The sequence below is a fragment of the Sinocyclocheilus rhinocerous genome, unplaced genomic scaffold (assembly GCF_001515625.1).
Source record: "Sinocyclocheilus rhinocerous isolate Xijiao unplaced genomic scaffold, SAMN03320098_v1.1 scaffold1, whole genome shotgun sequence".
NCBI lineage: Eukaryota > Metazoa > Chordata > Actinopteri > Cypriniformes > Cyprinidae > Sinocyclocheilus > Sinocyclocheilus rhinocerous.
The window spans coordinates 790,280-807,412 of record NW_015638974.1 but is presented as its reverse complement, the minus strand read 5'-3'; the positions used below and the strand labels follow the sequence as shown (position 1 = coordinate 807,412).

General features: G+C 35.6%; 1 protein-coding gene across 1 annotated transcript; it reads left to right on the top strand.

Annotated features, from left to right (window-relative positions):
- The first annotated feature begins 2,352 nt into the window (after positions 1 to 2,352).
- LOC107750431 (glycine receptor subunit beta-like) lies at positions 2,353 to 15,966 on the top strand. Its single transcript, XM_016565796.1, has 8 exons — positions 2,353 to 2,461; positions 2,900 to 3,126; positions 5,202 to 5,284; positions 5,462 to 5,602; positions 8,791 to 8,943; positions 10,803 to 10,951; positions 13,749 to 13,898; positions 15,206 to 15,966. Exons 1-8 carry the CDS (start codon positions 2,459 to 2,461, stop codon positions 15,500 to 15,502), a joined length of 1,203 nt encoding a protein of 400 aa, XP_016421282.1. The 5' UTR covers positions 2,353 to 2,458; the 3' UTR covers positions 15,503 to 15,966.
- Positions 15,967 to 17,133: the final 1,167 nt, after the last annotated feature.

The window sequence follows — 17,133 nt, the reverse complement described above, 5'->3', positions numbered from 1 at the left end:
GTGGCTTATTTCTTTCACCCCCCCCATACAAGCCACATCTGTGGAGAATTTGTGATGTTGTTGTCACATGCACACAATGACCACTCTTCTGCTTCAGAGTTGCTGTAGCTCTTGGTCACCTCTGACCAGTTTCCTCCTGGCTCTTTCATTCAGTTTGGAGCGACGTCCTGATCCAGGGATGATCTGTGTTGTACCAAATACCTTCCACTTCTTAATAATAGACTTCACTGTGCTTCTAGCCATTGATAAAGCCTTTGAATTTTTTTGTAGTATCCATCTCCTGACTTGTGCCTAACCACAAATATTTATCCCGGAGATCTTTTGACAGTGCTTTGCCACCCATAGTTGATTGTTTGCTTCAGTTGCACTACCAAGGGCTGAAGTACTCCAGGAAAGCTCTTTTCATGCTGAGCTGATCAAAATGAGCACAGCTGATCACAGTTGAAAGTCAAATGGCTTTGTGTGCCGTTGAGAAGGTGATTAGCTACACCTGATATGTACTGGTGTTATGTACCTGACATGTTAGTGTTCACTTGGATGTTATAAGTTGCACTGAGTAAACACAGCTGGATAAAACAAAAATGGTCCGTCTTCATTTCAGGCTGCAAAGCAACAAAATGTGATTATTTTAAAGTGGGGTGATTCTTTTCTATACCCACTGTATAATGGACAATTGAATGTTTCATTGTGACAACCTAGACCGTAAAAGCTATGACAACTTGCCCTCAGGTGAATGTGTGTTCAGTGAACTCTTTCTATTTTCCTGGGAAATCACAGTCAAAAAGTTCAATAGCTCGACAAAGCTTTGGTCACAATACAGCATATAGCCATAGTTTGCATAGAATATGAATTTGTCTTATTCCTCACTTTCTAATCAACCCTGATATGCTTCCGCCTTTGAAAACATGCATTGATCTTTCTTACGTCACTTATAATAAGGTGATAATTAATATTATTCCGTTAAATAATGGGATTTTTTTCTTTAAATATTTTTTTTTTTTAGCGCTGTATTATATCTTGGCCTCAACGAGCTCAATCAGCCCTGTTATGGGAAAAAAATTTTTTTAAATCCATCAACCTTTACAAAAGATCGTTCTTGGCTCAATATCATCTGACTGCAAACAATGTGTGGTTCAACCTCATTTTAAATGTAGCTGTTTTTTTTTTTAGTTGTATTTCATTCATTCAATTTTATTTTGAAAGAGGAATTTCATTTAACTAGAATATACATGGTTATCTAAGCAGTAACTTGTTTAAACTAAATGATTGAAGGAACAGTTCATCCAAAAATTAAAATGTGCTGAAAATATGCTCACCCTCAGGCCATCCAAGATGTTTGTTTCTTCATCAGAACAGATTTGGAGAAATGTAGCATTGCATCACTTGCTCAGCAATGGATCCTCTGCAGTGAATGGGTGCCGTCAGAATGAGAGTCCAAACAGCTGACAAAAAAACCCCCCAATAATCCACAAGTAATCCACACCACTCCAGTCCATCAGTTAATGTCATGTGAAGAGAAAAGGTGTTTGTAAGAAACAAATTCACTATTGAGAATAATTAAACCATTGCTTCTAAAATATCCTCTGTCTATATACTGCTTATTCAAATAAAAAAGTAATCTTGATGCGAGGGCAATGGACTTTTTCAACCAATGTGTGTGAGTTGGAGGCTAAGTATAAGTTTAGCTCAGATATATTTTCACTCGCCGAACTCTCTGACTGAGCGCTTCAGAGTTTCACTCTCCGCCGAGCGATCTGTGCTGTTTTTCAGTTCATCTGAATGGATGTGCAACGCACCTGTATTTAACGTACCGTAAACTCTAGTGTGAAGGCGCACGACTCGCCGTCGCTTTGTTTCACACACACGCAGCGAGAGAGGGAGAGAGAGAATTGACGCGCTACCTATGCGCGCTACATGTAAACGATATTCTTTGTTGTATTTTGCTGTCAAAATAACAGAGTTGCTTTGGAATTCTTCAGCTTTTAAGAACTACCGCTCATCTCATTGGCTGGTGCTCACCTATTATCGTCCCTGTTTTGATTTCAATAACATAATGGATGACCTCATTAGAATGATAATTTAATCACAGTGTCAGAGAATGGCAGAGTATGTATTGTACAGAGTAATTGGAAATTCTCCCCCGTCGAGGATCACAAGACCCTATGGAATTAGAATGTGTCATTCTGAACCCAGCGGAATAAGAATATGTCAGAACCAAACTCTATCAGATCAATGGGCATCTGCCATGGACCCGAGTTCTCACATCCAACAGAGCACAAAATACTCTCACATTTGTGACTATTTATTTTGCACTTTGGGGAATCTGAGAATAGCACACATCTTTTACACATGTGGTTGATGTGCATGATTATATTGCTATCATGTGTTTGCAGGGATCCCAGTGGAGGATAAGGTGAACATCTTCATCAACAGCTTTGGGTCGATCCAGGAGACCACAATGGTTAGAAAAAAAAACATTAGTTAGTATGTGTGTGTTATTTACTTATATATTCTATCCGACCAAATCTTTTCTTTGCATCATATATTCCATATTAGTCGTTTATGCACACAATCTTGTTAAAGGGGTCATATGATGTTGCTAAAAAGAACATGTGATGTAGGTATGTGGGGGCGTGTTAGAACGAGCCGTTTTAGGTAGGCGTGGTTGACTCTTAACTTTTATAAAGAATATCTCTTTGGATTTGAGACTTTAGTCTTTGCAACTTTACAGATCTTCTTTATGCACCAAGAGCTTGTAACACTCCAAAGAGAAAGGAAAAATTGAAATCGCATCATATGACCCCTTTAAATATTGTACGACTGATTGATTGACAGTATATTTGTCTCTTTTTATACTACAGTACATTGTACCAATACTAACTGTATGTTTCATGTCCAGGATTACCGTGTTAATATATTCCTGCGTCAGCGCTGGAATGACCCACGGCTGCGGTTGCCAGCTGATTTTAAGTCCGATGCATTGACCGTTGATCCAAAAATGTTCCAGTGCCTGTGGAAGCCAGATCTGTTTTTCGCCAATGAAAAAAGTGCTAATTTTCATGACGTGACACAGGAAAACATACTTCTGTTCATTTTCCGCAATGGAGATGTCCTCATCAGCATGAGGTAAGTCACGGTCAGATATTTGACAGTTTAAGAAAATAAGTAACAGTGTAGCATTAAAAGAAACTTTTCTCATGGTAGTATAATGTACTGCATTGCTCTGTGGTGAAAAAATGCAAACTTACAAAAACATGCATTATATATGGAAATATATATATTTGACAATTTTGGTTAATAAGCCACAAGAGGCCCGCGTTGGGGGATGATCATATTCTGGATGTTCTAGATAAAAATGCTGTAGTGCATTTGCTTAAGTTTATTGTTTTAGTAATACAGTGGCAATATTATAATAATAACACAAATGTTCAGTATATAGTTTTCATTAAGTTATTCATTTTTAATAGTAGTATTATAATAGGGTGTTGCTTCCATATTTTGCCCTAATAAGGGATAAAAATCTATTTTGTGTGTGTTTTGTGTCTGCAGTGTTGTTCCTAAAAGCTGCTTCTCCAACTACCACTAAAACTGTGAAATTACACTACTGTTCAAAAGTTTGTGGTCAGTAAGATTTTTTTTTTTTAAAGGGGTCATATGATGTTGCTCAAAAGAACATTAGTTTGTGTATTTGGTGTAATGAAATGTGTTTAGGTAGGCGTGGCTGACTCTTAACTTTTATAAAGAATATCTCTTTGGATTTGAGACTTTAGTCTTTGCAACTTTACAGATCTTCTTTATGCACCAAGAGCTTGTAACACTCCAAAGAGAAAGGAAAAATTGAGATCGCATCATATGACCCCTTTAAGAAAGTCATATTTTTATTCAGCATGAATGCATTAAATTGATCAAAAGAGTCAGTAAAGACTTTTACATTTGACAAAAAAATTAAAAAAATCTGTCACACTTTTTATTCATCAAAGAAGCCTGTTAAAAGTATCACAGTTTCCATAATATGAGGCAGTTTTTAAAATGTTTTCAACAATAAAAATAATAAGAAATGTTTCTTTAGCATCAAATAAACATATTCGAATGATTTCTGAAGGATCATGTGACACAAGAGACTGGCTGCTGAAAATTCAAATTTCAAATAGAAAACATGTTAAATTGTAGTAGTATTTCACAGTATTACTGTTTTTACTGTATTTTTAATCAAATAAATACATTAATCCTTGGTAAGTACAAGAGACTTATGAAAGCAACCTCAAAATGTTGGATGGTAGTGTAGATGAATGACATTGCTGCATTTTTTAATAAAATTTTTTAAGTGAGCCAGGCTTCCCATGCAGTCTTAAAGCAGTCACCATTCTTAGAACTTTTTAATCATATAGTATCACATTCAAGTCTAATAATATAATCTCTTTATGTTGTTTCAGAAAGTTTAGAGTTTTATATCAAAGAATATCAGTGATTAATGCATCATTCACCATATGGTTTGCAGCAGATTAGAATTAAGCCTAAACAGTATGTATAAAGTGATAAATATGAAGAAAAACTGTTTATACTACTTATATAAAAAAAACATAAAAGCGTATGTCAAATGCAAAATTTTGAGTTTATCAGTTTTATTTCCCTCCGTTTCAAATCTACCCTAGGAGTTGATTTATTTCACAGATATAAAATGCTTATTACACCTCTGGCAATGTGTTCGAGTTACATTTGCTTTGCTGAAAGATCTGTTGGAATGATTCTTCTCGCATTCACATTTATCATTTGACTCTTTTTCGCTATATATTAATCTTGTTGTTTTTCTTTCTATTTATTCTGCTCTGATCTTTAACCGCAGCATATTTAGATAGCAGAATGTTTGAAGCCATGGCTGTTTGCTCAAGCTGAAAGGGTCTTTGTGGCAGATGAGAGAATATGCTACATCTTTGCTTAGCCATGTATGTGTGTGAGAGAGAGAGCCTTAGAGTGAGATTCTCACCCCAAAGCTTCCTTTACGCTCTCTCTCTCTCTCTCTCTCTCTCTCTCTCTCTTTCTCATCTGCTACTGCTGCTCCACATGCACCCAGGACTAATGAGCCTTGCAGTGTGTGTGTGTGTGTGTGTGTGTATCCTCTCTTCACATACTCTCTCTTGCTCACATCCGTCTGGTCTAAACTCTAATAAACCGGCTACTTACGTAAATTCTCTTTTTTTCAGATTGTCTGTCACTCTTTCTTGCCCTCTGGATCTAACGCTGTTTCCTATGGACACCCAGCTCTGCAAGATGCAGTTAGAGAGCTGTAAGTGAAAACATACACTCACACACACACACACACACACACACACAAACTGGTACTCCTGCAATAAAATGAAACTACTATATTTTATTTGTATTTTAAGAGATAGAAAAAATGGAAAGGATGAGGTAAAATGTTCATGTCAATGTTGTGTGTGTGTGTGTGTGTGTGTGTGTGTAGTTGGTTATACCACAAAGGACCTGGTGTTTATGTGGCAGTCTGGAGACCCTGTTCAGATGGATGAGATTGCTTTGCCACAGTTTGATGTAAAGCAAGAGGACATCGAGTATGGAAATTGCACAAAGTTTTACCCGGGAACAGGTATGGATTGACATATAAATACACACTCATATTTGCATACATATTAAAAGAGGGTGACACAGAAAGAGGACATAGTGTTCGGGAAGGCAACAGCTCAAGAATAGCTCACACACACATGCAAGTGAGAAAACACAGACCTCATACCTCTTTTTCACTCCTAATTCAGACTCAAATGAATCAATACCTCTGAGATGGGTAGCTTGGCAGAACGATCTCAGCATCAGAGCAAGAGTCTTACTGTAGCATTAAACTCTTGGAATGATCATGCATCTTTTTTTAATGAATGCTGCGGTTATGAAGTGCCATGTCTGAGCACCTTCTGTTCTCTCATCAAGCTCTGAACATCTGATCCATTTCTTTGTACTGTATGTGGGAACTGTATATTCCCTTGCACTTCCCTTCTTGTTCTCACAACCTGGCTATGATTGGAATAGCATACTATCATTCCACCCATACTATTTCTGCTATGTGTGAATGCATTTGATATTCAGAATTTCACATCAAATATTTAACATTTGTAACACATTACAATAAGGTTTCATTAGTTGACATTAATTACATTACTTAACATGAATTGGCAATTAAAAACTGCTTCTAAAGCATTTTTTAGACAAGTCTAAAAAGTAATCCACACCACTCCAGTCCATCAATTAACATCTTGAGAAGTGAAAAGCTGCGTGTTTGTAAAAAAACAAAACATTTTATCTTTAAACCATTGCTTCCTTTATCCATAATTTTGTTTTTCGAGTGAAAAAAAATCACATTAATCAGGAGAGAAATATGTGCAGATCAAGCACATTTAACAAGTGGAAACGGTCCAAAACAATTCTAAACAAATATGTTGGTGGATTTTGATTTGAGAGGACAGCAGGGGATGGACTTTTTCACTGGAGGAAGCGTTATTATGGATTATTGACTCATATTTTGGCCAGAAACTGAAAAAGTTAAAACACTAATTATGGATTTATTTCTTACAAATACACATCTTTCCTTTTCATGTTATTTGATGGACTGGAGTGGTGTGGATTACTTGTGAATTATTGTTATGTTTTTATCAGCTGTTTGGACTCTCATTCTGACGGCACCCATTGGCATCTCTTTGTTCTCACATGATAATTTCAAATCAAAATTTCATATTCATTTAATTATTTATTTAAGTAGCCATGTAAAAAGAGGGATAGTGCATAGTCAGTGGGTCATTATTGCAAAATAAGTCCCTTCAGGGTATTAAAAAAATATTGTTTTGGAATAATAACCCGCTGACTGTGCATTATCCATTACTTACTTTGCTCCTTCATTAACACACATACTCACATTTGAACCTTTAACATAAAGTATAGTTTTAGAAGTATTGGAGTGTATTTCTCCTGTGGGAATCTATTACATAATACAGTATTCGCTTCTTATGTAAGAGAACAGAACAGCATGAGCGTAACTTGCTAAGATTACACACACACACACACACACACGCAGACAGTCTTCACATAAATGATCAAACACAGTCACACCATAAACAAGACAATAAAAAGAACATCTACAGCCTGCTCTTAATGATCTATTTTACGGTAAAACGGTCACACAGAGCTCAAAGCATGGTGTGTTTCTTGAGAAAAATCTAAGGTTTATTTTGTATTCTGACGATGGTATCCACACATGATGTGTTTCTAAATGCACTGTTCTGTTCTTCATTTCTGTGAGTGATGATACTGCTTTAAGATGAACACTCTAGAGATGTTTGCCGGTGTGCGTCTGTGTTATCTATTACATATAGGTAATAAATGTTTTTAGTAATGCTAATAAATCAGCTTGGACAGTCATAAATTATCCCACAACTTTGTTGATCTGCATCCTGGCCCTGTTGTAAGCATAATCCATTTAAAGAAATAGTTCACGCAAAAATTAAAATTTGCTGAAAATGTGCTCACTCTCAGGCCATCCATGATGTAGATGAGTTTGTTTCTTCATCAGAACAGATTTGGAGAAATGTAGCATTACATCACTTTGCTCACCAATGGATCCTCTGCAGTGGATGGGTGCCGTCAGAATGAGAGTCCAAACAGCTGATAAAAACATCACAATAATCCACAAGTAATCCACAGCACTCCAGTCCATCAGTTAATGACTTGTGAAGACAAAAGCTGCGTGTTATGTATGGCTATATGCATTATGTGTAAGACATCTAAATATAGACATTAATGGATTAATTTCTGCTCCACTTAATTTGGCAAAATAGAGATTGTGCTCCTCTGATTAATTGTGTGTGATATTTTTTCACTGTTTTGTTTTGTTGTAGTTTATTTAAGTTTTTTTTGACAGATGTTCAGTGTTCAACAGGGATTTCACAATGACTCCAGGAGACAGATGAGCTCTAAGGGAATCTGCAAATGCACACACACACACACACACACACACATACAGACACACTGAACTGCTTCTTTAACTTTAACGTTTGGCCCTGTGGACTTGTGGAAAATCATTTTTCAAACTCACTGTTTTATTTTTGTCATTTTGTCTAAGCTAACAAACGTTATTTTCACCGCACTCACACAAAATTATGCATTTTGCTCGATAACGTTCTGTGGTGAAAATGACAGTGATGGAAACATTTTTGGAATAATATGGCAGACTCCTTTGTCTTACTAAGGCTAATTTCATAGCCAGCATTTTATGTATCCCGAAGACACAGAACTGAACTTTTGGAATGTTTTGACAAAATGACATTTTAATTGGAAATGACGTGCAATAATAATATTCTGACATTTACAGTATCTTGAATTTTCTTCACACATCACTATCATCTCATATTTCATCTCATGCTCCCCATTGACACTTCTGTCTCCTTGGTAACCAAGTGCAGTTATTATAAAAAAAATTATAAATTGTTGTGGAAATTATACTGTGCTCTATTGATTTAATTTGTGTAAAATTATGAAATACTTTACACAATAAATGTTTGAATGGTTTGTTTATTTCACTCTTTGTTTAGATTATTCATGGCGTAACATTTTTATGAGAATTCATTAAGATTTAAAATCTGGATCTGGGACAAGGCTAAAACAATAAAACCTATACAGTACATAAAAAGCATTTTGTAGAAACGTAAATGATGGAGATATGGTACAACACTTTCAAGACTCTCATTACATTTTTAATGCATCCTCTCTTGTTTTCCCTCTTAAAATCTATAGGTTATTATACATGTGTAGAAGTCATCTTCACTCTCAGGAGGCAGGTGGGCTTTTATATGATGGGTGTTTATGCTCCCACCCTGCTCATTGTCGTCCTATCATGGCTGTCCTTCTGGATCAACCCAGACGCCAGTGCCGCTCGAGTCCCCTTAGGTGAGTCAGCCTTCAAATGAACACCACATACATGTTGTTATTGGAATTGCAGTGTTGTGTTTGATGACCCTTATCAGAGCTGCGACAGCTCAGTCTTTCTTATATTGCATTTAATGATTAATAAGCCATGGGATTTTATGTGACCAGGGTGATCAACTCTGTAGGCTTTGGTAATACACATTTCTAATAATTAACAAATAATATTTCTAATACTCTACTGTTTAAAGCGCCCCTATTATGCCATTCTTAAGGTTCTTAATATTGTTTTGGGAGTCTCCTACAAAAGGTTTCATGCATGCAAGCTCAAAAAACTCTTTCGTTTTCTCAAAATATGCATACAGTGTTTTTGGGCGGGTCAAGTTGTTCACGGCCAGCCAATGTAGAACATAGGCGGGCATTAGGCTGTTCAGAGTCGATTCTTTCTTTTGGGAGACAATAACTTTATTTATCGTGCACTTTCGGCTTTACAACGTTTACATTCACATACAGCTGCACTGCATCAAAGGCAATATTGGAAATGGCATAATAGGGGCACTTTCAATCTTTGGGGTTTGTATGTTTTTTTTTTTTATATTTTTGAAAAAAAAAGTTTCTTGTGATCACCAAAGCTGCATTTATTTGATCAAAAATACAGCAAAACTGTAATATTGTGAAATCGTATTACACTTTAAAATATCTGTTTTCTATGTGAATATATTTTAAAATGTCATTTATTTCTGTGATCAAAGCTGAATTTTCAGCATCATTACTCCAGTCTTCAGTGTCACATGATCCTTCAGAAATCATTCAGAATTTTAATATGACGATGTGCTGTTCAGAGAAACATTTCTGATTATTATCAATAGTTGTTGAAAATAGTTGTGCTGCTTTATATTTTTGTGGAAAACATGATGCATGTTTTTTAAGGATTCTTTGATGAATAAATAGTTTGAAAGAACATTTATTTGAAACGGATTTTTTTTGTAACGATTTATACTTTACTGTTACTTTTTATTAATTTAACACATCCTTGCAGAATATATTTATTATTTCATATTTAATTCTTTTTTAATTTTGAATAAATAACTGATAATTTATAATTGCCAATAAAATATTTTTTCAGAATAAAATAACATTAAAAAAAAAATGCAAATTAAATAATATTAATTAAAAAAAAAACCTAAGATTTCAATCCTTTAGCCAACTCTGGTTTACAGAATAAACTAACTCTAGTGGGGCAACATAAAAATAAAAAAATGACAGCAAGTCACCCAGTCCTGAACTCCTCTCTTCTCATCTCTCTAATCTATCCATAATCCTGCCCAAAAGAAGAAACACCTTTATAAAATATATATTATGATATATAATTTTAAATAAAAATGACTCTGATATAATGTACTGAAATGAAAATCTGTCCTGGTTTTGCTAAAACTTTCAATCATCTAAGTATTTAAAATTCAATTTATTTCTAAACATTTATATCTGAAATTTATATGAAACTTTTGGACACACAAAGGGGTAAAAATGTTAAAGAATCTTTCCACTTACACTGAGAACTTCATCCGTCAGTCATTCTCATGATTGCCTGTAATCCGACCCGTTTTTCCTCTCTCATCTCTCCATATTCCTCCTTTCATAGGCTCCACCTCTCCTTCATTCCTTTCTCTCATTTGTCCATCTGTCCATTTCAGGGATGGCTGTCACTCCCAGGTCAGTTTGAACATTAAAGCATCATAATTAATTTCATAACTTGTGGTAAGGTGAGAAGAAACTCAAGATATCTGCTCAAGAGCGGGGCACAGTAGTGATTTATGTAATTACAGTATGCAACCACATGAGGAATTTTTCCTTCTTTCTCTCATGTCTGTCTCTCTCTTTAGGAATTCTGTCTGTCCTGTCGCTGTCGTCTGAGTGTATGTCTCTAGCGTCTGAGCTTCCTAAGGTCTCCTATGTGAAAGCCATTGATATCTGGATGATTGCCTGTTTGCTGTTTGGTTTTGCCTCTCTTGTGGAGTACGCTGTGGTTCAGGTGTGTATGCACACGTCTGCTGTTGTCTTATATTGAAACATTTCCTTGACTCGGGACGTTGCAGAACTACAGATTTAGCCGCTTCAGGACACCGTGTGGGTGTTTCACACTTTGAGCCCTGTGAACTTTTAGAAAATAAATTTGCTTAAAATACACATTTCACACTCAGTTTATTTTTTCCACAGTGAAAAGTTGTTTTACATTTAAAATTCTGTTTTTTAAATAACATTCGGTAGTGAAATGACAAAGAATTTTGGAGTAAAATGGGTTTCCTTTGCCTTGTTAAGGTATAATTCAGAGGTTGCCTTATATCCAAAAAACACATATAATTAAATGCTGCTTTAATACTTTTTGCATAATTTTACAAACTTATAGCTTAAAAATTTTTTTTTTTTAAATCTTATGTGCAATATAACGGCAAAGTGATATTTACAGTTTTCTAAATGCGTCACATTCGTATAACAAAATAAATAAATAAATAAAAAGACATGTTGGGTTTATTAAAAATTGCACATTGGGGACATTTCCAGTCTATCTATTGCTGCTAATACAAAATTATTTTGCTAAAAGCACTAAACCACTGGAGGTCATACATTACAGTATAGTACAGTACATTACAGTACATTTTACCACAGGTAAAGTTTTCTTGGGCCTGACACAATGCAAGGAACAACCTCTCGTGGCTTTTTGTTTTTATAAAACAAGCAGTGATAATGATAAAGGCTGCCAATGTTTAATAAATACATTTCATTTATAATGGTAACACTTTACAATAAAGTTCCATTTATTAATATTAGTTAACTGCATTAGTTAACATTGGTTACCCTTTATTTTAAATTATACTTATAAGCAGTGTTGGGGAAAGTTACTTTTAAAAGTAATGCATTACAATATTGCTAAAAACGTAACTAATTACGTTACTTAGTTACTTTTTATGGAAAGTAATGCGTTATATTACTTTTGCGTTACTTTTTAAATTTAAGCAGGGCTTGATTGTTTTTAATATAAGAAGTTCTATTTATAGCAAATATAAAAGCCCTTTCACACCAAAAAGTGTAATGAATAAACCTCAGGCTGAAGGAAAAGTAAATTCACGTCTGTACAGTAGAACGCAGGAGAAGAAACACTCTTCAGCAAGTCTGTGAATAAATGGAAAAACAAAGTAACTGGCATTACTTGTTTGAAAAAGTAACTCAGATATTTTCTTGTAAATTAAAAAAGTAATGCGTTACTTTACTAGTTACTTGAAAAAAGTAATCTGATTACGTAACTCGCATTACTTGTAATGAGTTACCCCCAACCCTGCTTATAAGTACTGAGTAATATTAATTAACTACATGTACTTACTACATGGTTAGGGTTTGGCTTAGGGTTACTTGCATGTAATTATGCATAATTAATTGTTATTATAATAGTAAGTACATGTAACGTGTGACAAGGACACCTTAAAATAAAGTGTTACCTTAACATGAACTAACAATGAAAAATACGTCTAAAGCATTTATTTATCTTAGTTCATGTTGAATCCAATCCAATACATTAATTAAATCAAAAGTTGTATCTATTAATGTTATTGGTCTAACAATGAACAGTTGTATTTTTTTATTAGCTAATGTTAATAAAGACTAATAAATACTGTAACAAATGTATTGCTCGTTGTTAGTTAATGTTGGTTAACACATTAAATATAGTTAACAAATGAAACCTTATTGTCAAGTATTGCCTCTATAATAATAATAATCTGAATAAAAAGATCTTAATATAGTTCTTGAAACTGTAGGCTTTTAATGATTATCAAACAATTTGCAACTGCTATGTAGCAGTATACTGATGTGTTCTCACTCCAGTCTTATATCCATATGTTTTGGGCCATATTAGCAGGATTTCTAACCCGGTGTGTTTGGCTTTGACTTTCTCCAGTACCCAACATTTCTTATATAGCTGTTCCTTAAATAGGAAGTGAAAAAGGCTGACACGGAAATGCACTTTTTTCGAGAGGAGAAAATCTGTAATCAAAGCCTGAAAACTGAAAACAGGACAGCAACCGCAAGAAAAATGCCTTAGTAAGGAACAATGAACTCCTCCTGAACTATGAAACAGATATACAGGTCCTGTGGTTACATTGTCCATTTTTCCTGGAAAACTGGGATAACAGCTCCGGGAGCACAGAGCTGAATAATAATTAAAATTCTTAATTTTGTGCTGATAATGCAGAAATATAAAAAGTGCCCTGAACTAATTTTGACACTGATTTTGTGTGTGAATCAATATTTTTTTTATATATATATTTGAATTCTCTCAGGGAAAAATCAACAAAGCAGTAATATTTCTTTTTAAATATGGCCAATTTATTTCTATTTGTGTGCAATGTGACTTGTGCCGGTAGAGAGATGTTTGATTCTACATGAGCAATCAATATAATGGAAAGAAAAGTCTAGAAGATTGCTACTGTATATACAATGGGCCTAAAATTATATTAAATTAGACATTTTATTTGGATGTACAGTATTTGTTAATTGGACACTTAAGCTAAACTTGGATGAAGTGTATGAATTTCATTGCTTTTGATAACAAAATGTCAAACCAAGCGGTGATCCTTATTTAGTTTAAAACATTAAGCCTGCATAATGGGCCTTGCTTCAAAGTATGGCATAATTTCAGTAGATTAATGAAATCATGTAACATTTTAATCTTCACATTGTTGTTCAGTATTTTCTCATGATGTTCGTTGCTTTTGGAGGTCATTAGGGAGCGTTTGCATTGCATGAATTTGCTCTGTCTGTATGCTGTGTCCCAGGTGATGCTGAACAGTCCCAAGCGCATTGAGGAAGAGAAAGCAAAGATGACACTGAAAGATAAAGCAAGAGAAAAAGAGAACAAGACACCAGCTAAAACTAACAGTGCCAATGGGACTGGTGGGACACCCATACATGTCAGCACACTACAGGTCAGTGTGTGTATGCATGTTAAGTAAGACGAATGTGTGCATTCATATGTTTGTGCTCTCTTTAGTAAGCAGAAAATGTGTGTGTTCACATGTATGTGTGCGACTGTGTTCTCTCTGTGTAGAATGTGTGTATGTCTTCTCTTTATCTAAGATGAATGTGTGTGTGTGTGTGTGTGTTAATGGGTACATGGGGAGATGAGATGGCTGTAATTGAGTCTCCTGCTCTGAGTGTGCGCTCAGTGGGACATGGGTTCAGAGAAGAGCAGAGGATTCTGGGGGACTGAGAGTAATGTGACCCGACAGTAACGAGGCCTGAAGCTATGATAGAGCAGCACAGGGGTTCACAAGCGAGTGTGTATGTGTGAGGGGGAGAGGTCATATTACAAACAATATTTAAGAGAAATGTCTTGTGAGGATGACCGAAATGGCTTCTCTGAAGATTGAAGTTGAGAAACTGGTCATCTTCAGAATAAAATATTGGGCTCCAATAACACGTTTATCATTTAGCACCTAACGGACAGTTCTTGTCAAGGTTTTGACTTATTCTGTACTTTGTTAAATTAATAATAGATAGATGGATGGATGGACGAAAGAGATAGATAGATAGATAGATGGACAGACGGATGGATGGACGGACAGAAGCAAGGAGATGGATGGATTCATAGACGGACAGATAGATGGATGGATGGATGGTGAGATATGTAGGATGGATGGACGGATGACATAGATGGATGGATGGATGGATGGATGGGTGGATGGTGAGATATGTAGGATGGATGGACGGATGACAGATAGATGGATGGATGATGGAGAGAGATATGTAGGATGGATGGACAGATGACAGATAGATGGATGGATGATGGAGAGAGATATGTAGGATGGATGGATGGATGGACGGACGGACGGAAGCAAGGAGATGGATGGATTCATAGACGGACAGATGGATGGATGGTGAGATATGTAGGATGGATGGATCGATGGACGGACGGATGGAAGCAAGGAGATGGATGGATTCATGGATGTACAGATGGATAGATGGATGGATGGATGACAGATAAATAGATGGATGGATGGATGGAGAGAGAGATATGTAGGGTAGATAGATGGTTGGTTGGTTGGTTGGTTGGATGGATGGATGGATGGATGGATGGATGGATGGATGGATGGATGGATGGATGGACAGAAGCAAGGAGATGGATGGATGGATGGATAAGAGATATGGTTGGATGGGCGGACGGATAGATAGATAGATAGATAGATAGATAGATTTTCTTGTATGTATTCAAATGTCTTTTGTGTTTGTGTAGGTTGTGGAAAACCGCTGTAAGAAGGTGTGTACTTCGAAATCTGATCTGCGCTCAAATGATTTCAGTATTGTCGGTTCTCTTCCTCGAGATTTCGAACTCTCAAACTTCGACTGTTACGGCAAGCCCATAGAGGTCACAGACGCCGCCGGCAAATCACAGAACAAGAGCAACAAGAAGCCGCCGCCTCCGAAACCTGTCATTCCGTCTGCTGCTAAACGGGTTGATCTCTATGCGCGAGCTCTGTTCCCTTTCACCTTCCTCTTCTTCAATGTTATTTACTGGTCTGTCTACCTGTGACCATCACAAAGTGTACTTGTGTGAATATGTGTGTGTGTGTGTGTGCTTTTATGTTGATGAGGGTGATAATCAAGCATGAACAAAACATTGAAATGTTCATCGTTTTTAATCTTTGATGTCTGTTATATTGGTATGTCAGTTATATAGTCCTGCTGATTTGTATTTTTCCTCGTAATTCGCTTTTTGAAATGTGTAGCTTTAATACGAGCAAACTTTGCAGCATGACTTTACAGTGTGTTCAGCCATGTTTGGTCCAAAGTGCTAGATGTCCATGATGTCCCATGCAAAAACATCCATAATTGTCAATTGTTTATAAACTCAGGCAAAATTTTGCTTATGGAAAGAAAGACTGTATCAGATCTGGACCCAGACAGCATGCAGTATTTATAATAGGTTATTGCATATGAGTCTGTAATAAGAAGGGATTTAACTGCTGTTATCGAGCCATACAATAAAGATCATTCATCATCTACATTCTATTTTTTCTGTTATTTTGGATGAGCAGATGTTTGCACTGTTGACACAGCTTAACATACAAACTCATACAAACATAACATATAGACCTTCCAAATTTTTTTGAAGATTATTTTAGTCAAAATCTCCCTTTGCCGTGCTTTGATACAACGCCCAGTAACCAAATTGTAACCAAATGCAATCATCATTGTAATATTTCCATACTGATTTACAACTGGTTGTCTTTTCAAAATCTATTTGAGTAATTAATTCATCTTGTCTTTCTTGCATACATTTAGCCATATTTAACTGCTTTTACGCTGCACTTGTGATGATTCTTGTGTGCAGCCGCCTGGAAACAAAACACATGTTCAGTGTCATGACAACGGCTCTGTCACAGCATTCATTTTATGCAGAAAGAAAAGGAGAATACCTACTATTTTACAGTATTGCTGTTTTGCAAGCACCTTCCTCGAAAATACAAATCTAGTTGAATACTTAAGGAATAAATACTTTTGTGTTTGTAGGACTGGGTTTAATCAATGGAAACATTAATTTCACCGTTATTTGCCAAGATTATACAGCTATTATTTAAAGTATAAGGTAAACTATATAACAAAACAAATTATTTTCTGATGTTTTATTTTAGTATGTTAATTTTGACCTACTAATTCATGCCTGTGCATTGTACTACGCTTTTGGTTGTGTTAAATATGGACGTTGAGCTCTTTGATTTATATAATCTGAACCTTGTAAAATATCACATCCAGACCTAGTCAGATATAGACATATTTTCCTTTGTAGCAAAATTAACACATCTGTAACATTCTATGTAAGTTCTATATATACATACAAATGTTGGAAACGTGGGCAAATTGAGTATCAAGGTTGATCAATCAACTGGCTAAATTTTCTTACTTATACAAAATCGAACTTATACAAAATATGCATATTATACATTCAACATTTAATGGTAGGTCATGTACACTGCAGACTATAGCATACAGCAGATAGATCGATAGACAGATAGATAGATGGACAGATAGATAGATAGACAGACAGACAGACGATAGATAGATAGATAGATAGATAGATAGATAGACAGACAGACAGACAGACGGAAGATAGATAGATAGATAGATAGATAGATAGACGGACAGGGAGATAGATAGATAGAC

Excerpts from the sequence above, each read along its gene's own strand:
- LOC107750431 (XM_016565796.1), top strand. Across the intron at positions 8,944-10,802 it reads TGCCGCTCGAGTCCCCTTAG|GAATTCTGTCTGTCCTGTCG; the intron begins GTGAGTCAGCCT and ends CTCTCTCTTTAG. Across the intron at positions 13,899-15,205 it reads TACATGTCAGCACACTACAG|GTTGTGGAAAACCGCTGTAA; the intron begins GTCAGTGTGTGT and ends GTGTTTGTGTAG.